Here is a 26403-nt window from a genome sequence, read left to right on the forward strand (position 1 = left end):
ATTATTGAACATTGTGCAATCTTGGTACGGGTGTGTTGTGCACAGAGATATAGAGGGTGGATTGTGTGACTTGAGAGACCCCGACAATGTTGTTGTGCGTCGCCAATGTTGCCATGTTGTCAGCCGAGTAGTGTTGTTGTTGTTGTAACATGATAGGCTTGTGGTCCTACACGAATGTCAGGCTGCGTAACAAGGAATGTGAAGTCTTGTTGGGTGAGTTACATCAATCTTTCCTCTCTCTGTCAAAGTGTTAAAATGTGTGATTAAACTTTTTTCTTTGAAAGATTTTCTTACTGGAACCAGTAGATATAGGCTATTTAATGTAGGTAGTTAGGGTTTAGATTTTAATTATTCGTTTTTAAATAAATAATTAGATTTTTAAACATGTATCAAATTATGATTGTCTTAAAATTTTCAAATAACTTAGTCACACATACTTTTACAAATTTGTATTATTCGGCTTAAAATCCTCTAAAACAATCTAGACAAATTAAATATATACCCTGTTTACTACTATTTACATACAGTACTGCTAGAAGCGTGGCAAGAAGTTGGCTAGAAGATCGTCATTCCAGTTGTAAACACATCATCATGGGGAGAAAGATACATTTATACATAAGAATAAATTCTTTCTTTGTAAAACAGAGACGCATTTATTCGTCCATTTTGAAATTTTGCTAAACGGTAGAATTTGGATTTGGGTACACTATTTGTAAGCTAACAGCTTATATGTTGGAGTTTTTTGTGTGCAAGCCTTCAATGAACCCTTAATGTTATGTCCGAAGTATCCAACCTTCTAGCCGAACTTTCCTTCATAATATTGTTTCCAAAGAAATGGAGTCGTATACTCCATTCGGCTATAATTCACAAGCCATTCAAGTTACATACATTAGCAACGATACAACTTCTATTCCAAGTCTAGTTATAGTTGTAATTTACTAATCTGAAACAAGCTTATTGATTTTAATTATTTAAGTAACTCTAGTAATCCTTTTGTTGGTTCTGTGTTTGTGGTTTAATTTGACGGAAACCATGTTTCTGGTGTTTCCATCATCCGCCCAGCAACAACTAAACCTGCATACTAATTATTACGCACACTGTGTCGCCGTAAATGTAGTTAATCAAACATATGTAGTTAATGTATTGTGACTTGGTATCGTCCCGACTTAATTAATTGGTGATTTAAGAGCAAATTGGAGTATAAATACGACCAATTAGTTGGTTTTATTGCTACTAAATGTCTAACAAACCGTCAATAGTGATATTTGAAAAACTAAGAGCCAAAACGTGCACGTTGGTGAAGAGCTAAAACATCGTTGAAGTTATTTTTCACATTAGCACAATGGTTATAACACTATAGTACACTCAAAGGTTATCAAGCTTGTTTTTATTCCATTTATAACCAAATGAATGCATTGCCGGTTTTAGGACAACATTGATATAAACAAAAATGTTATGATTGGATGTATCCCGCAATTATTCTCTTAATTAGTTTGTGTGACACGTTTGTTTGATATCCCTTGTGGTACTAAACAAATGAAATTGCATTGTGTATGCATATTATAGATGGAGTAGATTGTTGTATTTTAAACTGTTGTGATTTTAACTTGTACAGTTCACTGATTACTAAATAAATATTTAAATAGCTCGATAGCGGAGTGGATATAGTGCTCAGTGCAATAAGTTGCCTGTTTAATCCTGAAAAGGTCAATGGCTTTTGGCACAGAAAACATTAGTATGTTTTCTGAGCTTTTGGTGATTTGAAGCTGTATCCATTATTAATCATTGATCATTTAATAACAGAATCTGGCAAACTAAAAAGTTTATCTTCGTCATTTGAAGATACACAAGGCATCTAACTCCAGTCTTCTCTCATCCCTGTAGCAGTTGGCTTGGCAGCTGGTCCTCTCTTATAAGAGTTAAAATAGACAACATTTTGTTTCAACGTAACGATTTTGAGATGTTGTTTATCGCCATTGACGTCATTCGTGTAATGCTCTAAATGTATACGATTGCATGGATATGGTTTGAATTGAATTACATAATTATGGCATACCATGTCTACTTGCTAATTATAATAATTATGTATATACGTTCTTGTAAAGTGAAAATGTTTAATGGCAGAGCTCACATCAATCATGGAAAGGTGAAGTGCAGCTTCATTTAGATTTTTATACAGCATTAATTTTAATGCGTTTTAACAATACACATTTTTATTTTTTTATATGCCTACACTGGTTTATTCATCAGACAAAATAGTTTTATTATGTATCAGGTAAAATGGTAGATAGTGCATACTTAATACTCGTAACTCATAACCAGGTGGTTTTAAATTTCATTTAACTTTAAATGTTTGTTAGTAAGAGTTTAAATAATTCAGCTTGAATGTGGTCAATCTCCAGGGCGTCTTTAGCAGTGATAACAGAGTTTTGCTCAGGAAGGTTACTCTGTTATGTTGAGAGGAGGAAGGAGATATATAACTGCAATCGACACGCCAACAGCCATTGGCCATGCGAGCGTTCTCAGACCGCCTTGCTGGGATTGGTACACAGTAGGGCGAATATTCGTTGGTTAATCCACCTGATTGTTTTATCATCGTTTCATTATTGGATAAAAATGCGATTTTCAATATAACGGTTTATTACGTATTTGTATGGTACCCAAGAGAAACGTTTTCAATGTGTGCTGATGTAAATGAAATAATTGTCCCTTTTATCGTAGTAAGTTTTGCACGATTCTTTTTCTTCTTTGGTTACAATACTAGGGGCAAGTAATATATTCTAGAGGTTAAATACCTTTTTGTTGCCAACGTAATCCATTGGTCGTCTGGATATTGACCAATGAATTACGTTAAAATAGAATATATTGTTAAAAAGTAATCCGGAAGGCAACACCTCAAAAATGAAGCAAGTAATAGTTTATAAACATATCTTTGAAATTGGTGAAATTCGAACGCAGCATATTTTCCTCTGATTATTGCACGATTTTTGTGACTTGTTTTGACTTGCTGAATAAAAAAGTGCCCATACAGTGCCCGTGTATGAGCTAGTCCTACGCAGGCTACACCCGGCTTTTGGCCTAGTGCTTCCTTTATTGCAGACCCAGGAATTTTACCCAGCCATTGTAGGCTGAGCTAATGCAAACGGTTTGCGACCGAGCACGTAATATTTTTTCCCGGTGCAGGAAAAGATGCTTCGTATATCCGGGACAAAATCGTCTATCAGATCTATTTGGATGAAAACGTATACCCTATGTGTTTGTTTAATATTGTTAAATAGACAAAACAATATGGTTTAGACTACAGATTTGTGAAACCCCGTTTTTGGACATCGCTTTTCCTCAGTTTTAAAAACACAGTTGCAAACAAATAAGTGAAGTTGAGAAGTGAACCTATCAGTCTAAGACAATGCAGGCTTCACTAAAACACTTGGATTATCACGAAATTCTAATAACTAAGGTTTAAAACACTACGGAGATATGTTTACACTACTGTAAATACTGGACTGTCAACATACTTAAATTATGGTAAACGGAAAATATTGTTTCATATGTATCTTGTTTCCACTGTAAATTTCTAACAGACATTGTTTTGTGTGCAAACTAACCTACATAGGCTATTATAAATGACGGGTTTCATAACGATAAAGTTAGCGCGGCCGGTGTAACTTTAATGATAGCCAGTAACCGACGATCGTTATGGTGATTGATATTTTACAAGCGGACACTACAGTGCTCGTTAGGGTTGCAAAACATGTTGAACTACAGGTATTCATCGTAATGTTAGAACGGCGAATAGTTTACGTACGGATTTTATGCAATTACGTTAATAAGATCCAATAATCATTGAAGAATTTGACAGGTTCCTTAATATCTAACCCTTGCCTTTTTTTGTTACTACTTATTTTAAACATACAGAATTAACAATTCAAATGATAATTTAAAAATGTCTGTCTTGCGGGGGTTCCACCCCGGCAGGATACCACGTAAACATAGTCCTACAAAAAAGAACCTCTTGGCATTTTTAAGTGTTTATTGAATTGAAATTAGTATTTTTTACATGGGACTTTAATTTCTAAATAATAGTAATAAAATATCTTTTCCCCATCCATTTCAAGCTCTGATATGTTAAGAGCACAAAAAGCATACAATCATTGAAACAATTTAGTTTTAGAATGTTGAGAGCTTTTAAAACAGAGGCATGTTCTTCAGGCTACTGGGTAGAACCCCCTTAATAAGAAACATGAAGGTATGGATACAATAAATAGAATGTATTTTAGGCCACAAGGATCATAAGGCTTGTTGACGCTATCCACATGACAAAAAAAGATGTTTTAGTAATGTTAATAGCAATACTATCTGAAAGACTATACTGTACTATACTGTAAGTTAAACGTAATAGGTACGATATCTTAAAAATGTTCCCTGCTAAAAAATTGTGGCGTTTCGGTTTTGATGCCGCGTGAGTAGCTTCTCAAGTAACCTGATATTGTAGAGAAGAGAGGAGAATTAAAACTCGTGTGACTTTACTGTTTCGCTACGTGACTCCTCTCCCTCCTCTCCTCCTTCTCTCTCCTTCTCTCTCCTCCCCTACTGGTTGTATCTCTCGTGTATGTGACCTTTCATTTCTCGAGCAATTAAACATTTCATGGGGTTGTCTTTTATTTCGTGCACGGAATGTTTTACAGCCTGATTAATACAAGTTCTGACCAGTAAAAACTAGTTTGTATCTAAATTAATGTTGACTTTTATGTAAAAGTCAATTTATGTAAAGAAATTGTATTTTTTCGTGCTTACATTTTTGATTACTACTGTATGTCTATTTTCTTCAAATAGATTTTTCTCATATTGCTTTTAAGTATGATTTACTAAACCGGTATAAAAAGCCATAGCGAAAACGATGCTTCTTCGTCTTGTGTGTAAAATGTTGTTATAAATAGTTATATTTTAGAAAAACAACTATATGCGTGAACTATTAATTTAAAAATTTCAAATTACTTAAATGTGGGTTGAATTTCGAGCCAGTAATTAAAACAGTCATCAGGTTTAAATAGTTGAAATATTTAGATCTGAGCGGTCATCATATTTGGATCTATGAAGTGACTGTAGGTGTGCAAGCACTGATATCAGCTGCAAATATCACATATCAGCTGTCTCTATATCAGCTGGTCTGAGGGTGTACACCACAATAAGTGCATTTATCACACTAACGCCTGCCGGTGATTGATGTGTCATTATGTTCTTTTGTCCTGGACTTCTCGTCGCGTTTTCCTCTCCATGATGGATTGTTATTTTATTTTGGAAACCTAAAGTTGTATTTTAGTTAGATATTTCTTGCGATTAATTGTTTTGACTTTCTGGATGCGATGGATCATATATCATGGTGTCGTTTGATTCATTGAATTACTGTGGTATTTGATTTACTGAAATTCTGTAATCTTTTTCTCGTAAATTGTGTCTAAATGTAATATTTTATTTTACTTTACTGTATTTAATCATAAAAACTATAGTTATACCATCTTATACACAATGTACATTTTCTTTTTAAATCTTAACGATAGGCAATTTTTATGCAACACTTCATATGAGTAGATTAAATAGATAAATCGTATTTATAAAATACTCAGTAGGAAAGACGTGTTCGTTTCATTATTGTAGAAAGTACCAAGGCGCAGATAGGCAATCCGACTACATGCTGTACTGCGGGATTAGTCTAGAGCTGGATTGAAGGCGTCTGAGATTTGCTGTTAGCCATGACATATCCACCAAAGTCCTGCAAATATATGACCCTTTATCGTCTTGAAAAGCATCCAAACACGTTGTAAATACTAGTCTACCCTTCTCTAGCAACGTGACGTGTTATATCCCGTGTAATAACAGAAGTATTGGATAACTCTATAATATTTTCTATAGCATCAGTATTTACAACGCATTTTATAATAGCATAAAAAGTAATTTTTACTAATATTATAAATTACCTATGGTATAATTGTTAAACGTTTTAGATGGATATAAAACACAAGTTTAACTAAGTGGAATATTTAAATGTATGTATTTACTTAAAGTATAAATATTTTAGGATCTATTGTTGCATGTAGAGCGTAGAGGTAGACATTGGTAAAGTGCAGAGGGTTTAATGTCTTGCTTCACTCTAACCCAATGCCTCCTTCATTCTTGGCCATTAAACTCGTGCACTTTGGCAGACACTACTCTGCTTAACATGCAAAATTACCTCTAATTCTACTTTATGTGTGTTTCTCAGTCTTCTTAACTATGCATACTGATGCAGTTTTTATTTTAAAATATGATTATAGTAAAAAGAATTACACTGGAGGTATAATATGAAGTTTTAATATACCCTAGTAATATTTTGTATACTCTATGTTTGGCTTTTAATCAATTTTTCAGGAAAGACAAATTTACCTACTTCTTTTTTTGTGGAAAATTGCATTCACATACATTTAAATTACCCCTCTGATAAGTATTAAAAAAACTCCAAACATGTAGCCTATTAAAATCAAAATGATTTATTGGACTTACAATCTTCTACTAGTCTGATTTGCCATCTCCCTTTGATTTTGACACTAACTACTGAGAAATAACCCATAACCCAGGAGTGGGTTGTAAAGCAGCTGTATTATCTTTGCCTCATCATCATGATCCAAGTGATCAGAAAGGAATTGAATCCCTCCGCTGATCCATTTTATATCACCTCAAATCCTGATGCTGGCTTACCCTTCCTGATGCACTGTAGAATCTAGCCAGCCTTTCATAATAAGTAGCAAAGAGTATGAGCGAAATTGTAGATGTAGTAATATGAATGTAGCTTTAATATGTCAGTATATATATTTGAATCGTTTTTATTTAACAAAAACCTCGGTACAACTACTTTAAACCTTTTATCAAGTTCATTATCTCAGCGATTAAATGTTTATGGTTTTTAATAAAAATGGTTTTTGTAAATTATAAAATGTGTCAGTATTATTTTAACGAGTAAACACGACCGAGCAAGTCTCGGTCCTCCGATACTACGAAGTAATTTATACTTAGATTTATACTTTGTAGGTGAAAAAGAGTAAATAGGTTTGCTGTTATGAGGAACAAAAACATCTTATTTTGATCAAGCTTGAAGAGGACCCAATTGGATCCTAAAATTAGATGTACAAATAATAAATTCAAGTAATTACTTTATTCTCCATAAGTATTTCTAACCTTTTCAAACAATTAAAAATTATTTGAAAGAATTTAACAGTTGACATGTTTACTCCTATGGCTACTGTATAACAATTTATATCACCTCATTCATCTTCCACGCATATTCCGCCCAAATTGTGTACTTGTGTACACTTGTGTATTGGCCTAATAATTTAATGATGAATTTATTTTATCAGGCATTAGAATTTTAACGTAGTAACTCCCCAATGAGTCAACAATCTATATATTAATTTGAAACTGTTTTTCTTTGTGACAGCTATTTTGAGAGAACGGCTGGGCGTAGAAACTCGGTAGAGGTGTCTAAAGAAAGGTCCTGGTCTGTAGATGAGCCATCAAAAGAGAAACATGGAGAATTCCCTCGGGGCTCTGCCCCAGTGGCCTTTAAATTCCCATCCCATGTTATTCTTATGGAGGAAAACGAGGTTATTGTCACAGCTAATTTGAGAGAACGGCTGGGCGTAGAAACTTGGTAGGGGTGTCTAAAGAAAGGTATTGGTCTGTAGGTGAGCCCTCAAAAGAGAAACGATGTCAATTTCCTTGGTGCTCTGCCCCAGAGGCCTTTAAAGTTCACTCTGCAATTTTGTTTACATTTCGACCATATGGATAATTTTCCACTACTTTTAATGAACCAGCTGTTAATATTAAAATTGTATTCAAAGGTTTACTGAAACTGTCAAAATTAAATGTTTACATTATTATTTATGATTTTAAATGGATTCTCCACTGCATGGCAAGTTTTTTATAGTTTCAACAAAATGATGAATTAATGATACGTTTGAAATGTTTTGTACAAAAATCTATGCTTTATTGCTCTTAGAAAATTTTAAATTATGAAATAAGTGTGACTTATCAATTTCAAAGGAACATATAACTATTCCTTATCGGGTTAGCTTATACATATATTGTAAGGTTGGCACTTGCATTTTTTCCTACTTTCAATCACCATTTATTTTTAAATTCAAGAAAGAACACCTGAGATTCATTTATTGGTATAACAGTTTTTGATAATCGGGTTGAAAATTGTGTCATCGATGAGAACGTACGTATGAGGATGAGAGCCGTGTTCAAGTTTTGGAATAGACTAACTACGGAGTCTATGGTTTTCGTAAAGTAGGTGAACTAATGTCAATTCAGGTATTTAAAAAAAATGTGTACACAGTTTTTACTTTGATGTACACATGTAGCTAGGTTGAACAACGCATCTAAACCTCACTACATACAAAACATTCGGAAACACAACAGTGTCATCACATCTCATCGCATTTGCATAATTTGTTACCAATGCTGGACTAGGTTATGGATTTGGTTCCGCAAATGTTCAAGATTTGTGATACAATTTCCTACAATTATGGTTCATTCCAATCCACGAAATACATGCACAGCTTTATGTGATCTATATGGCCAAGGCAAAACTACCCCATAAGTTAATGAATTATCAAGTAAGAACAGGATGATTACATACATGGGTCGATATGGCAAGAGAAGGATTTAAAATTGCTGAGATCGAAGTAAGAATGTTACTGCTTTCTGGAGAATCAGATATTTTTATAAAAAAAAAGATGAAGATTTACATCTTTTAAGATAAATCCGGATACAATCTGAATGATTTTCCTAAAGCAGATGGAATTAGTGGTTAGTAATATTGACTCTTTCCGTAACATGATAGACTAATTATATGAACTCCTTCTCCCATATAGTGAAAGTGGCTTTGACATGAAACAAACTCATGAACAAACAATTATAAGACTCATAAAAAACCTTTTGGGCAACCCAAAGCCGATAAAAAGGTAGGAAATATTGTGTTAAATGAATTCATCAATCACGTTTTTTAACCCAATCGTCTTGCTTATTATTGCTTATCTTCCCTTCATTTAACTAAGATTTTAATGACTTCACTGTATCTATCGCAATTAGCTGAATTTGCATAAAACCTCAAGATTAACTGTCAATTTCGACGGGGTTCCACTAGTTTTAATTAAGTTCAAAATTGGTTACAAAGTGTTACTAAGGTTTTTTGTCTGAAAACAATAATAAAAACATTCACTGTTGTTGACAATATATCTCAGTGGAAGGTTTTCCCTGGTGTTGTTATGCAATTAGCCTCATTCCGCTGACACTAATGGCTGTAAATGATTACATTTATTACATTAACTTTTCTCTGGTTAACATTTTTACTTGTCCTTATATTAACTGATTATTCATCCGTGATGCAAAATAATTTTGTAGGCCTATCGGAAATTTTTTTATGTTGGCCTATTTAAAAAATGTTTTACAGGTTTAAAAACATCTAGATTTAACAACTTGAGTTATTTTTAGAGACGACAATTAGTTGTATTTAGAAGTCATAGATTTTGTCAATTCAATGAAATAAATACCTTTTTATATTAATTTATTCTGCTCAAGGTAATACCACAATATTAGCGGTGTTCTGGTGTTGATGTATTGGATTATATTGGATATGCATTATTTAGTAGGTCAAATCAATTTGATTACCCGGGTCATTGGGGCGCATGTTTACTGGTAATCACTCCCCACTAAATTAATTAGAGTTTCTTGGCTCACAGTTCGTTGTAGGAGTCGACCTCCCTGTAAGTTTATGGGTGTAGAGAAATGTGTAGGTGTTGTTGATTGTTTAAATAATGTACACAAAATACAAGAATTGTGAGGTCAATTGGTTTTCATTTGCGAAAGTTGGCAGAAAATGTTTTGAACCTTGTAGCAAAAAAGTTTTGCTAGAAAGACTTCATTTACTTGATGGTTGGTTTAAAAGCCGGTGTTAAACATTATGTCTGTTATGAAGCAGGTTATATCAAAATACTTGCTCAGGGAGGGTTAATAGCCAAAGACCCCCCTGTCCCACCCCCTCCCATACAGATCCCAAAGGGCTGGTCCCATTTGAAATTGATATTCTCTTTAAGTAAGTTATAACTCTTCCCAAGGAAATGTGGTCATTTGTACCAAGCCCCAAACCTCTTTGGTACCAAATGTATATCATATTCTAAGCATTTGTTGCTTTTGAAACATTTCACCATTGTTCTTGCAAATGTTTCCCTTATGTTCATGGTTCTATCATCATGGATATTTGTGGAAAGTTTGATTTATAAAGGGTAACTAACAAATTTTCAAATGTTCACTCAGACTTTTTGAAAAAGATAAATAAATTAGCTTATATCATCCCAAAGTATCGTAAATTTCAATAAATCGTTCTTCTACTCAGATATCTATTTTAAAATTTAACTAAATATTATTTATATAAATTTTAATGAACATTAAACAATACTAACCTTAAACTTATCCATACTAGGCCTATGGCTAGAAATTTGAAGGAAACCAAGTTTTTCATCTATACTAGGACTATGGCAAAAAATTTTAAGGAAACTCACTCAGTTTTTCAAAAGCTGGAGTAACCTTGGAATCTTTATTTTAATTATTTTGTTATAATTTATCAAACTATGTTTAGGATTTTAACCAGTTATGAAACTAACTCAAATCTGTAAAATTATTTTAATTCTTTATACAAAAATTATAAGTAACCTTATTTTGGTTTTGCTATCTTTTCAAATTTACATCTTGAACCCTTTTCAGTGTTATTTTTGTATTAGAACTGAAGAATGCAATTTGTATTCTGTTCTGGCTCTGGGATGTCCTACCCTCGAGGTGTCGCTTGAACCCCTGGAGACATGGGGATGATTGTGTCTGTACCCTTCTCCTCGGTTTCATCGTAAAACTCTGTTTTACACAAGCTAATCTTCCACTCCACAGCTAAAGAATATATGTTTATGATGAAACTCATTTTAATTAATTTATGGTCAACTGGGGATATTATGATACACAAAATCACAATTTTACATTTTAATTTGTAATATATATTCAAATGTATAACACATTTTTTTTACTTCCCCTTGCACCCTGGTGTGTTGCCATAATGTTTTTTATTTATTTATTCTTATAATAGATTGGTAATTTTTTATTTCATATAATTGTTAATACCTATTTTCAATAAAACTATAGAAAACTGTTCAACATATGCCTGGGGTCTTCGTTTTTATTAGCAATCTTAAAATCATGTGGGTTCAGGTACAAGGATTTCAAAGTTATAATTTTGAACTTTTCAATATTATTAATTTATTTACGAAAATGGTAAGAAAGTTGTAACGTTAAAATTCTGTAAACTTTGAGGACGACAGCTATCACAAGAAAAAATTAATACCCCCGCCGCAGCAAACCTGCAGACTAAGCGAATTTCCATTTGTCTGACTAGATTTACACTAAAATGTCTCCTTAAAAATATCACATTTATTCCCTTTTTAAATAACATTAGTTTAACGAGTACTTAGGTTTGCTGCAATAGGGAGGGTAAAAAGGTATTTTTTTGTAAAATGTAATAGTTCAGTATGAAATTAATGCATTTTCCAAATTTGATCAAAATAAGTTCATAAACAAGCAAACTACAACAGTTTACTTATTCTCCATAAGAATAACATGTGAATTTTAAATTTACAGATTTTTGTAATTTTCTCCGTGACCATTAGGTGCATAAAAACGCTTCAATATACTAAATTATTTGTTTTTTTAAGCTCTACAAAATGGTTTGGAAAGAAATTGCTAAATTTTTAGTTTTTAGGGTCAAAAATGGGAAAAACCAATTTTTACCCCATAAAACCCTCCATAAACCCCTGTTCCCATAGTCTGATCATGCTGGCTCGCGAACTCGTTCCAATAAACGTAGGTTTACACGTTTGTACCAAATTGCATCAAAATCGGATGATTTTTGATCGAGTTATCGCGCTAACGGACATATATAAATATATATATATATATATATGAATTTGAACGGATGGTGTTTTTGGTCTCTAGGGACCTCAAAACAAAAAAGTAAATCGGTCCCGGGTCCAGGTCTTACCATGAGTACCACGGTAATAGCTTATTCCCTATAATGGAAATTCGCTAATAAATCGTATGGTTTGTCTATTCATTTTATAATGTTTCTGATTATAAAGAACATACAAATTAATGTATACATTTTTAATAATAGTAGCAGCTTATAAGGCTCCTTTTATCACTTCACATACCCACGTTCCAAAGCATGAGTAAAACTATTAACATTCTGTGAATATTTTTAAATATGCAACGTTAGTTTATTTTCCATTCACGAATCTCTTTTACAAACACTCAAGAACAGATTTAGTGTTGGTGTCGTGGTCGGTCGTAAGCCAGTAATGATACTACCAACATATCGTAATCCTCGTGATCCCCAGTGACAGCACAATATATCAGACGGAACTGCCGTCTCACCATCTCAGCGGAGAGGAGATATTACGATGCCTGTGACATGTTCCTCCCCACCTCGTAAATGTTGGCTCGGTTATACAGCAGTACGGATTGTAATAGAGTTTGATTGGTGAATTTGGTTTTTGGCTTTAAAACTGGTTAAAAATCATCAATTTTCCAAATGGAAGCGTTTTTAATTTAAGTTTTAAACTTTTAATTTAAAATGCAAGAAATTATTTTGTAGAACATAAAATCTAATTGTGTTGATTAAAAGAACAAAATTTAAGTAATTTCTGCTAATAGGGCAGATCATGCTTTTTATAACTTTTTCTGTAAGTTACTGCAAAAAAGTTTAATTTTACCGATATTGTCCGCATACAGTTTGGTAAATTAAAAAGTATGAAATGTAAAAATTAACTTAATTTAATTGAAATAAACATCAAAACAAAATGTAAAGCATTTGGATGAAAGCTTTTCCATATTTGAATAAGAATTTCCTGATCCCACTCCACAATGAAGATAGGCTACAGTTGGATAAAGTTGAGAGCATTGGCTCTGATGATTGGGTCTTAGTCTGGCTTTTATGTGGAGATCATTTAAGTAGTTCACCCCATTTATTTGTATCCTGCAGATTATGTCATGCTTAGCATTGAAGTCTTATAGTTTAAGTGCAACCAATGGTAAATTAAAGGGGCTATTCTAGTCTAAAAAAATCCACTACAAACAATCTGAATTTTCATGATACTTTACGTTTTAATTTGCAGTCGCAATATGGCTTGATGGCGCAATTGGGACCGAGCTATTTAAGTTAGAGTGCGGGACTTCAGTCCCTGAGGTCCCATATTCAAATCCCGTCAAATCACAATGGATTTTATAAAAGTGATACTGCTGCAATCTCTAGGTCTAGCCTGAAATAATGTGAAAAACAAACCCAGGCTCGTGCCTCGCGTCTTAGGACAAAAAATACAGAAAGGTGTTCATACTCGATTGAAATCTATTCAGTTTAATAATATGTGAACTCAAAGCGTGTTTGTAAGGTCCAAACCAACAGACATCACCATCGTCACATAGCTAAAATTGTTTGGTCATTGGCAGGATTTGAACCCTGTCCCTTGAAGAAGTTTCCTCCTTTAACCACTAGACCTGCTCGTATCATTTTACCAAGGAACACTGGAATAAAATGTTCAGTTCGGTCTGCACAGACAGTGAATTTATGTTTAAACAATCCCTCAGTGATAATGAGATTTAAACATTCCCTTGCCACACCGCTGTATTGACAAGGTGCTTAGGCCTAACGTTTAAATGCTCGAGTCACTCCACTTGGGTCCGTTTATCTTTCTAGTTTTTAAAGTTTGAAATTACATTATGTAGTTTGGTTGAATAAATTGCCACTTTTCAATAACACAGTATAAAACGATTGGGAGGGTTTTTGAAGTAGGTATATTCAATTTTCACAATAATTCAATGAAAGTACTCCAATAATGTGTGGACATTTCTCATTCAAAGTTATCAGTTTATTATTAAAATAGTCTATGAAATAGTTTTTACCTAGCTGTTGTAAATAAGGAGTTAGGTAACTCATTGAAAGTGCCATAAGTGTCTTAGCCTCCCCTGCCGTGTGTCAGTGTGAATGTGTGCGTTGTAGTGTGTCATTGGTATATCGACCTCAGATTAACATTGTTTCCCCGTCAATGTTATCACACTATAATAGTGAAGCTCTGAAAATCCATTACAAAATTACAAAAAATACTGAACTGTTTTTGCCTTCAGTTCATCGAGTGTTATGTTTCACCCAAAGATTATTCTGGCAATATCACATACAGGTTACTAATCTCCGTCAAGTAAAATTCTATTAAGCTAAGACGGAGGTAAGTAAGTATATATTTAGTTTTCTGGAGATAATGGAAAAAAATATTTAAATTTTCCTTACTTGGTAATGTTTCGTAAATAACGAATGTAGGCTATAGTAAAATAACATTATTATCTATTAAAATTTAACTCAATTTTTTTGTATTTAAATTTAACATAACATAACAGTTTGCTTGGTCCTCATACATGTGATATCTCTGTACAGCTAAATAACAGTACTTTCCTTCTGGCATAGTTAACATACAACATGAATAAAAGAACCATATCATTTGCTGACAATAATACTCATTACGCTAACTTTCTTACCTAAAGATTTCATTTGAATAACACTCCATGGTTAAATGGATAGACTACCTGAACCATATTGATGTTCTGTCAAGCTCATCAATAGTAATCTACTTGGCTAATATAAATGCTAATCAGTGTCGTATGTCCAACTTGGCCTCAAACAGTATCAGGACTGCCCTTGACAGGAACTACATGTTCTCAGTCCTAGTCCTATAACACCTGACAACTGACTGGTTCCTGTATAGTTCTGGAGGCTGTAAACCAATCTTAAGTAGCACTAGGACATCCACCTTTCTAGAAAAAATATACGTCTCTTGTGGGAAGAGAACTTGCTTTTTATTGGAACTCCTTGCTAGCTACATAATAATTTAATATTTCTGTTTGTGTAATCTTCAATTCTGAAATCAGTGAGGTTTATTTATTTGTTTGGTTTCTAGCACATTTCTTATCGATATTTTTCCCCAAATTAATTGTGTATTTTATTCATCTGTAGGCTATACTGTCTATGATTTAAATTAATTAATTTTCTCTTAGACCATACTGTAAAAAATTGCTTATTCCCCATAAGGGAAATTCGCTAAAAGCTGTTCCAAATTTCTTCTTTTCTAAAACAACTAAAATATATTTTAAATAATTAGTTTTAGATGAGTCAAATGGTTAGGAAGTTTTACAAAAACTTCAGTCGGTAGGCTATAAAAGTAAATAACAATAATTATATGATCAATTGATAGGTGCAAATTTGTAAGCATTTTAAAATTCAGCATTAGGCAAGATTAAGTCCTAATGCTATTGCCTAAATTACATTGATTTCTAAATGGATGAAAACTGTGGATATGAAAGTTGTTAGACTATAAAATTCCATCAGTCCAAATTGTTAAATATTTATAAAGAAAAATTACAAAATTTCTTTTCTTTCATACCTGAAAGTATTCCCCAAACCATTGAAAAATAACATTAAAAAAACATGAAAAATACCCTATAAAAATGACAGAAATTAAGTTATTTACAACAAAATGCTATGCCAAACTGATAACGCCTTTTTGCCTTGGCTGAGATATTTAATTAAAGTGCCATCAGAGGAAGGACCCTTGAAACTCCCTCCTGCCTCTTTGTCCCCTGTGGGTTTGTTAGGGGTTGCACTGTCGAGATAGGCATGACAAAGTCCACATGTACTATGGTGAGTAGCTGGGAAATAGTCTTGACTACACCTTAAACTATTTAGTCGACTCTATACAGTTTTGTGGATCTTTTTTGTCACTTTGATTTTGATAAATTGAAAGTTTTTGATGTTTAGGTTGCTTTAGATGCTAAACAGTTCTTTACCGTCTTTAATGTTCACAATAATATTGTTGACGGTTGTAACAGTTTATTTAAGATTCAGGTTTATCAATTGGTTCTTTCTTATGCTCTCCATAACGTGTAAATTTCATTACAGTAGGCTATATTTGGTAATACTCTTATTTTTCTATTTGAAATTAAAATAGTCCAAAACGCAGAACCTTTGTATATTGTTGAACGAAGAGAACATATTATACATTATTGCTTTTTGCCAAATATATTAATAGTATTCTGATAAGTTTGTGCTTGTTAACGATGGTGTTATAAATTTATAGGGTTGAGAATCAGTCATACGTTATATTTATTAATCCTTTTAAAAGTTGTTCTTCCATTCTAATCTAACAAAATAAGAGGAGAACTCTTAGGTAAGGAAAACCTTCTCTGTTTTTGGCAACTCTCTCAGCTAAAAGCTATACAAAAGCTCATTAATGAATTAGGATTAAACAGCCTTTTTTTTTGTAAACATAAATGCTTAAAATCACATAAAAATTTTGAAAGTCCCTATAAATATACTGAGCATCAAATGCAAGAACTCAATAAACAGTCATTTTGTGCCAATAAGTGATTATCCTTTCTCGCACACATGGTTGTAATGTGCTGTTTGCACTCGTGTTACAACCCCACAAAGCTTGCATGTCTCTTATCTGATAATTGTCATGAATAAGTGATAATGTAATGTTCCATTCTAATTTCGCACTGGCAATCATCATATGGTTCAATAAATAAATTAGTTGATATTCTAAGGTTGATCACTCATGTAAATTTTAATGTTTTCATCAATTGTATTTTGCACATTTTTAAATTTACTAAATTTTTTCTATGAACTATAGATTAGCTTGGGGGGAATTATTTTCTTTGTATGATAGTGTATATTGCTTTGCTATTTCATAGACCTAAGCTTTTGAAACTCTTAATGAGTCAGATTACACTCTTACAGAAAAAGTTTACGGAAAGTAAATAAAAGAAACGTTTTATAACACTTAAAACATATATTTACGCTTATACTGCTACTCACAAGACGGTAAATATACAAAACAGATGGTAAGTGGTTAACCACTAACAACTAACAATAATATAACGGTAAATATACAAAACAGTAACGGTATATTTACCGTCTTGTGAGTAGCAGTATAAGTGTAAATATATGTTTTAAGTGTTATAAGACGTTTCTTTTATTTACTTTCCGTAAAATTCTCTTGCAGAAGTCTCTAGAACCGAATGCTAATAACTTTATACAGTTATATCATAAATTGGTAGAACCTAGTCACATTTCATCCTGCATATGTTTTTTTTTCAAACCTACTGACATTATTATCTTGCTTAAATGTGCAGGACCTAAATGACATTATAACATTGCAGTTTGTAACACCTAATGACTTTTTATTGCTGTTGAAGTTAAAAAACATTTCAATACTGCGAAAGTCGCAGTAAAAAGAAAGTGTTCAAAAGACAACAACACAGTGTACTCTGGCTGTGTCTTGTCATCGTGATAGATGAATCGTGTATAATCTGTGATGCAATCACAATCGGGACAAGCCATGCCATTATGGTCTTTGTGATTCGATCCTCTTCTTCAAGCTTTTAGCTTTTACATAGATCATATTTACAAGACCAATTCATTTTAGGTATGCTGGTCATAAATTCTGTATTAACTTTCTGTTTAAATATAAAATTTGCTAGAATTGTTTTTGGTTCGTCAGAATATATAAAGGTTTAAATTTAAATTATCTTGGTGTTCTATCATGATATTAATCGGCTGGTTGTATTTTGGTGCTAAAAAAAGTTTAGCACACATCCAGGTTAGAATTTGTATTTGGTTGTTAACCATGTTATTCAATTTCAAGTTTTGTTCAAATTTGTTTGTTATGTTATTCTTACCATTTTCAGTTGTTTACAAATTCTTAATAATGTTCTAACCCAATTCAACTCATTTTTGAAAAAAACTCAGGCGTAAACATAATTTGTTGATTAACCTAAACAAATTAAGTTTTTATTATATGGAATGTGGTTTACTTAAATTTTTTTCTATAGAAAACAATGAATGTAACCCTTATATTGTAACAACTGACTTGTTAATTTGAAAATATTCATGGATCACTTGTCTACCAAGTTCAAGAATTGTTATGAAAATGTATGTATTTATGGTTTTAACTGTTTATACTCTTGTCAAGCAGACCATATACGTTATTGGTTTGGATGTAGATCACATTCAGTAAGCGCCAGAAAGAGACTAAGGTTAGGCATCAAAATAATTCCTGTGAAACAATAAAGAAACAATGCTATCAGTTAGCTGATAGTTTAGAAAAATTAGCCAATGGGGTTGCATTGTTTTGGAAACTAGTGATTGAAATGATTACCATAGGAATAGATTGCTTGCAAGCCTGCCTGCAGTAGACTCTCTCTTATCCGGACACCTTTTAACCGGACATCTGTTTAACCAGACTACACTCTGCAGAAATTACATCTCTCTAACCGGACAATTTTTATCAGCACATCGGTTTAACCAAACTAGATCGGCAGGAAGTGGGTGGTACTGAAATGACTGTTCTCGTGGGAAAGATTTGAGACCAGTGATCATGTCTCTAAGTACGATGCTCTCCTAAATTTAAGTCAAATACTTTATACAGTATGCATTTAAATGGTCCGTTTAAATGAGTTTTTGGAGACATCGGTTTAACCGGAAAACCTGTTAAGAGGGAGGCTACTATACATCTTTCAAATAATAATCAAACCGCATTTTTCACAATATATTCAATTTCTAATAAACTCACAGATATTGCTTAAATATTTATATTTCACCATTACAAAAATTATTCAGTTTGGAAATGTTTAACCCGCAGTATCTTGAAAATCAATTCCTCTCCATGATAGATATACTCGCACAGTTGATGATTCATGCCCACTGAGTAGTGAATTTAATCACCACTCATAAGTTTCCTTGTTATTTTCCAGCAGACACAATATTTGCCACTTGGTCAATCAACAAAGGTGGGCAAACACTCGACCGACAGTGGCAGTTGTGTCAACAGACCCTTATCACCCACAGGCAGAGACTCACCGACCTTTGGCATGTTCACAGGTTCTATAATGTTCCACGTGCGCCGCCGGCCGGCCGACTACCATCCTAGGAAGAGGAAGAAGAAGCCACAACAGAAATGGAACCACCAGAGCAGCACGGAGATGCACGAGTATCGCTACGAGGATGGGTTCGATCGGCTGCCGTTCTTTCTGGAGCTCAATCCTGGTGAGTAAAGTTGATGTGAATATTGGCAGACAATCTCAACAGCTGAAGCATTACAAACTCAACAGCTAGGATGATTAATATTGATCATTCGACCAATATGCACCTTATATGTTCACTTTTCTCAGTCCATTTCTTGTGTGCCATAATTTTAATCAGTCAAAATTCTGTTTGCATGTAACAAAACCATTGAAGATCCTCTCATACCTGTTTGTTTCAATAACTCATGTTTGGCCATATAGAGGTGAGCGTGAAACAAAGGTCACATAACTGATAAAGAGTCAGGAAATTTGTATACTCATTTACACACAAATTTAAAGTGAAAAATATTTCTTACTAATGACAACTTTTGATAGCACATTGGATGGTCTGAAATACTCATATATTTAAGGAATCTGTTTTCCAAAGGTGAATAAGGGGAGTTCTACTGTACAATGAGTAAAGGAGAGAATTGAGTCACTCTCTCGGAGCAGATTTTTTAATTGATTTAGACCTTACACTAACAAAATTCTCTACCGTATTGATTATCTGTGGTATTACATTTTTCCCTAGCTAAATACAGTTTTTTTTTAAAGGAAATTCTACCAAACCATTACATTTAACATTTAGATTTGTAATTAACATTTTTGATTATCACCCTACATTTTAAATATGATGCAGCATTATCAATTGTCAGTTCATTTAAGTGAAGAGTAATCATATATAAAGAGAAAATAAATATATACATACCGTAGTAAAAACGAGATAAGAAAACTATATCCTTTCAAAACCAATAAAATGCTTGAACTTGGACTTTCTCAAAATGATGTCCATAAACCATAATAAGCTTATGTTGGAACTCTTAATGGTCCTCAAAATTGCAAATCCAGTTGCCTCAAAGTATTAATTATAAACTACCAGATCGTTCAGACTTTGGTTTAATCAGAATGTCTTTGAATTAGTCATTTGTACCAAATACCAAACAGCTAATGTCTATTGATGTGGAGGGTGATTTCCATACTAGTTACAGTGATGAGAATTGTGATTAGACCCATACAGGACCAATTGTGATGCAGTTGTGTCCAACAGTGTGTGGTAGTCTGATAAATTATTGAACAACTCATTTACATGGACACCATATGGCGACACAGTTATTATAATTTGATGTTAAGCTAAAAAAACATTGTTACTGAAAAATAACTTTTATATTGTTGCTGTTGACTTAAAAACACACTATTATCTTTGTGCAGACATTTCTTAAAATAGCGCAAAAAATTATCACAATATAATCAGTTTTGAACAAGTGCTAAAAATTAAACTCACGACTTTCCGAACAATTAACCTTAGTTATGGCAGTAACTTGTGAAAACAATATTGTCGTGAAAAGAAATGAAATGTTCAAGTGGTTACAAGCATCGCTGGACCAACAAATATGAGTGTTTCCCTTGAAACATCTGTCACTTGTATGAAAGCTTTGTTTGATATCAGTTTGACCAACAGGGTAGGATAACACATTGCTTATGCACTTTGTCACCTATATTTCAATTGTTATATCTCAATAATGCATAATTTTTTCTAAATGGTTTGATAATTTAAAGGGACTATAAAATGTGTACTTCAGTTTGAAATGTTGTGTATTACAATTTACTTTGTCTATTGTTGTTAGTAAAATACTAGGTCTTGATATTAGCGTGACAAAGGTACCAAGTTTGAGATTTATCTTGTCTCGTGGGAAATCACTTCTTTTAATGTTTGTGTTTGTATTTGTGGAACTACACTCAAAATTATCATCCCCAATAACTTAATCTACACCTTAATTCTTCTCCTGGAGACACAATACTGTAAAAACTTTGCAATTAGTGTATTAAATATATAGATTCTGAAACATAACCGTTCATCTTTTTAACTCAATGTATTGTATCATACTGGAGCATGATTGAATTTCAGTATAAAATCACAAGATATAGTTTGAAGCAAAACAGAGAACAATACATGTGTTCACCAATTCCATTACCCAATACTCTCAGAGGAAACAATATCAGGGACAATCAATAAATTCTGCGGACACCCCACTCTTTTTGCCTACTAACAAATTCAATTTGGAGACAATTGGTGATCAGTGTGTGACTTTGAGCCAATTGATTACCCAATTTGGTCCAAAGAAGAAATGTCATTGCCAAATCCAGTTAACATTTCCTATGATGAAATCTATTTCTATCGACAGTGTTTTCTGCCGGGAGTTGTTAGACATTTTGTAATTGTATATTTTTATAATTTTAATTTACAATATTTTCTCATTTAATTAACTAAAGTATACTTACTGCTTACTGCCATGGCCACTTGTACCCTAGCTTGGTACTTAACCTCGCCAACACACTGTCCCCAATAGTCTCGGTCCCATGCATCTTCCTCTACAAGCCTCATCCTTTCCAAATCTTTTCGTACTTGACCCCACCACCTGGCTTTCGGTCTACCTATTGGTCTTCTTCCCCTCGGATTTCCTCTGAGTGCTATCTTCAGTAGACTCTCCTCCTTTCTCCTTAGGATATGGCCAACCCACTTTAATCTTCTACTCTTAACTTCTCCAATGAACTTCTCAGGGTCTTGAAATAATTCTCTTAGCTCCCGGTTGTGGCGGATTCTCCATACTCCATCTTCAGATACTGGCCCATATATAGTTCTCAAAACTTTGTTCTCAAAAGTTATTATTTTCTTTTCTGAGTTCTTGCTCAGGATCCAATTTTCCCCTCCATATAAAAGTACAGGTCTTACTATAGTTTTGTAGATTCTAATTTTTGTCTTTCTTGTTAAAAGTTTTGATTTCATTAGTTTACTGCATGCATACCAACTCTTATTTGCTAAATTTATCCTATTCTGAATTTCCATGTCTTCCGTATTTTTGTCAGATAGTAGAACGCCTAGATAGGTGAAATTATTTACTCTTTGGAATTCATGGTTGTTGACTTGAAAAAACTCTTCATTATTTCCAGCTTCTCCTCTTGTTACTATCATGAATTTGGTTTTTGCATGTAGACTATGGTAATTAAATTAAATTAACTAAAGTATACTTTTATATATATATGTATAACTTTAGACACTTTGAACGGATATTTTTTTTTTTTAAGAGGTTGGCGACTTCTTTTAACCTTGCATTCATTTATCAAACCTTGCATATATAACAAATGAAAGTTCTTGCTCCTTCGATGTCCCAGTGCATTTTTCTTGGTTAGAACAAAGTTCACCTTTATGATTTTCCCCCAGGCTTTCAAAGTTCATGGAGTTATTGGTTTCGTAACAATACTACTGTACTTTTCATTGGAAATTCAATTATTACTATCACTTTTGTATGTGATTGCACAGACGGGAGTGACATTGCCGGCGGCACCGCCAAGCGCCACAGGCTTCACCCCAATGTGACGGAGGTGGGGAGTGAACGAGCATCGCCGCACTCACAGAGTCAGACGCTGCAGCTGTTTGGGCCGAACATCCAGCCGAGACATTGTGTGATCGCGCACACCGAGGGCATTGTCACAGTGACGCCATGCAGCCGCGACGCAGAGACTTACGTCAACGGACAGAGGATATATGAGACCACTATACTGCAGGTGAGCACGTTATGACCAAATATGCCTCTATTGACTCAACTGTAGGTATTTTTATTCAATTGTTTACCTTGGTTAAATAGTTTAACAAAGTGAATCTCAAGGACAACTTCCTTTTAAGAGAATAAGAAACCGAATTAGTTTTCAACTGTCTATAATTTTTACAAACTTCGAAGTTACTAATTGAACAGCTCCAGACCTCTACCTATATCTTTTTTTATCATGATGCTCCTCCTCACCCAAATGCTGCAGACATTTTACTTTCAGCATTAGAGAAATGCTGAGTTATTCCTAACTTAAGATGTCATGCTTTTCCATCCTGGTCAATCAACTCTTCTCCTTCCACCAATTTCTCCCTTGGGTTAGATTTAAGCCAATTTATTTATTTTTTTCTTTCTCATCAAAATAGTATGGGTTATAATTCCGTCTCGTTCATTTTGCACAAACGTTCTCGGAAATTTTAAGTTATAAAAGTTATATAAGTTTTGAAGTTAGGAGTTAAAGTTATTCGAAATGAAAATTTAACAAGAAACTAATGAAGACATACCTTAAGAGTTTATAAATATACTTTTAATGCTCCCTGAAAATTTTATGAAATTAGTGGACTAGTTTAATACCCGATTCAAATAAGAATAAGAATATGTTTATTGTCTTTCAGGCTACATAAGCATTGACAAAGTCAAGTATACAGCAGAAATGCCAAGTCACTATTCTAATTAGGCCTAAGGGTAATATCACATATCATAGGAATATAAAAGTCATAGGAACTATACAAGAATCAAAAATTATACATAACAGATTCCAAACATTAAAATTCTATATGTTTTAATAAGAAAATCTCACTAAGTGAATAAAAAGGATTTTTAGATAACCACTCATAAAATTTGTTCTTAAAAACTTTAATTGTATATTTCTTACTAAGATTAATTACTTTATTATATACCTTAAGGGATAGTACTACATGACTAGACAGTGATTTGCTGAGCCTATTGTACTCAATTGCTGCTTTATCCCTATTGCGAGTGTTGTAACTGTGCAATATCCCCAGTGAGTGTAACAAGGTCCTGATTTTTTAGTATATAAGATACAAGATAAAAAATGTAAAGGTTGATAATGGTTTGTATTTCCAACTGAATACATAAAGGCCTGCAATGAGCACTTATATCTGACTTGGTCATAACTCTAATTGTCTTCTTCTGAAGGATAAGAATGTCATCAATTTTAGTACAGTTGCCAAACAAATCAGACCATATCTAAGAATAGATTGAAAATAGGCAAAGTAAGTTGTTTTTAGATAATGACTTGGGACGCACATTGTCAGTCGTTTTAAAAGATAGATAACTCTAAAAAAACACCTTGTACAAAACATCTTGTAACTCTAGAAAGTCTACAAGATATGTGCTCAATATGTGGTTGCCAGTTTAACTTGTCATCAATATAAATTCCTAAAAACTTTGCATTTGAGACCAAATCATCAGTAATTACACCATCTACAGTCCTTACGTAAATAACATTTTTTGAGTTTTTTGATCATTAAGTAAAAATCGATTTGCTTTAAACCAAGTCGCAGCGTCTTTCAAAGTTGTCTGGGCAAGTAAATTGAGCTGAACAAAGTCATCAGAAATGTCTACAAAAGTGGTATCATCGGCATATAACAGAGACTTTGTACGAACAGAGCTAGGAAGATCATTAATACTAATTAAGAACAGCAGGGGTCCTAAAACAGATCCTTGTGGGACTCCGTATTGAACTCTTTATAATAATAATCTTAATTTTGAATATTTCTTCCCCAGAATGGAGCAGTTGTAAAGTTCGGGAGGATACACAATTTTAGGTTTTGTGATCCATGCCATGACGAGAGGCTAAGACAACGCCACGACTCAGCAAGGATGGCTCATGACTACTCGTACGATCGGTGAGTGCACATACCTCCAAGTGTCAGAAAACTCAAAGCATGAAAAATGGTATACAAAATAAAATTCACCCCAGGGATTTTGTGTTGTACAAGTCAATGTTTGTTTGGCTTTATGTTTGTAAAAAAATTGATATTTTTTTCTTTTTGAAGCATTTTTTAATTACTCTAATTTTTTATTTTCTTCTGAATTGTCCCTGTATTTTTTTACAACCTTTATTTTAATTACAGAACTAATTAATTTCATTTTCCTACATGTTGCAGATTTATTTTTACTCGTTTTGTATCCCACTTAGTTTTACTCAAACTCAACTGCAATTTCACTCTTTTTCTGTTTTTCCTATCAATGTTAGTATGTTTTGTTGATGTTTTATTTTCTGTGGTGTCGTCTGCACGCTTGTTTTATCCGGCATGTTGTGTTTAACCCAGACAATCTACTGGTAGCCAGCCCCCTGTTACCCCCACCCCTACACAGAATTACGAGACTACTTTCGACGTTGACGGAAATGTCGAGACACGATCTACTTCCAGCCTCGGAAACAAAGATGAGACGCGATCGCAGAGGTCGGTGGGCAGCAGCAGTAGGGACGGCAATAGGTCTGTATTGACAAGAGTGTGTTGCATGGGTGGCGGAAGATGTATTGCAGTGTGGTAATGTGACTATGAAGAAATGTACATTAAGTTACATCTGGCATGGGTTGAATGTTTAAGCAATTATTTAAATATCCTTGGTTTTAGACCAAATATTATACACAGGAGTAAAAAAGTTTTAAAGGATTCATGTATTAGGCTGTCAAATTAAAACTTGCTTAATGGTTGAAGGTAAATTTAATATTTTTAATTACAAATTGAAAAACATTCAGATAAATATTGTTCACAAAAAAGTTGAATATAGATATTTATTTGTAGATTGTTGCCATTTTCAATTAAACTACATAGGTCTTATTTTTTAGTAACATCAAAGTTCTGCTGTTTTTAGGGTTTTGACTTTTCATTCAGATATCAGAATCAGAAATCAGAAATCCTTTATTGTCCTTAAGCAAAACAATCTTGCAATAGACATGGTCTCATATTATGGTAACATGGTTTTACACATTAACCGAGACAGACTTCATTACTGGGGTTATTCTAATAAATAATGATTAATGGCATTTTTTTTATCAAAGTTCCCAGAGTACTCCTCAACTGTCATCAGTCGTGCAAGAATTCACTGAAAAATGAAACAAAATATTTTATTCATCGCCAAAATATGTCACATTACAATAAAATTATTGTTTACAGGTTATCCAACTACGAGCGATATCCAAGAGGAAACGACCCGATTCTGCCAGCAGTCTTGGAACTGAGAGAGGAAAAAGAAGAAGCACTGCTACACGAGTTAATCACCAATCTAGAACCGAACAGTCTGGTGTTCAAGTTGGCGCCGGCGTACACACTGTACCTTGCGGCTCGCTACCGCGCCAGCACACACTACAGACCTGAGCTGACACCAACGGAGAGGGCGTACAAGCTGACACTCATGCTGGCGCGAGTTGCTGCTATGATACACAATGTTATACAGGTATGTTGGAAATGCTTAGTAGTAAATGTACTTGTAATTTCTTTTAAACTCAACTGCCTATTGTTACCTTAGACTACATGATCTGTGCTGTGGTCTAAAGTCAGTACCATTACAGTATAAGTCACATAGA

At 33.5% G+C, this 26403-nt stretch overlaps 1 protein-coding gene across 4 annotated transcripts in view; it reads left to right on the forward strand.

The window, feature by feature from the left end:
• Positions 1-26403, forward strand: part of LOC128987718 (afadin-like) — a 253441-nt gene that overhangs the window by 192958 nt on the left and 34080 nt on the right. For 3 of the 4 annotated variants that reach the window (XR_008490271.1, XR_008490272.1, XM_054408712.1), the window contains exons 9-13: positions 19058-19222; positions 22559-22803; positions 24594-24715; positions 25142-25309; positions 25994-26273. Coding sequence is in view for 1 of the 4 variants with exons in the window: in XM_054408712.1 (XP_054264687.1) it covers positions 19058-19222; positions 22559-22803; positions 24594-24715; positions 25142-25309; positions 25994-26273 (980 nt within the window). In the remaining 3 variants the exon portion in view is untranslated. The remainder of the gene's footprint in view (positions 1-19057; positions 19223-22558; positions 22804-24593; positions 24716-25141; positions 25310-25993; positions 26274-26403) is intronic. The other variant, XR_008490273.1, reaches the window with a different exon arrangement.

The sequence above is a fragment of the Macrosteles quadrilineatus genome, unplaced genomic scaffold, assembly GCF_028750875.1.
Source record: "Macrosteles quadrilineatus isolate MER2022 unplaced genomic scaffold, UCM_ALF_1.0 Scaffold_2__2_contigs__length_208266976, whole genome shotgun sequence".
Taxonomy (NCBI): Eukaryota; Metazoa; Arthropoda; class Insecta; order Hemiptera; family Cicadellidae; genus Macrosteles; species Macrosteles quadrilineatus.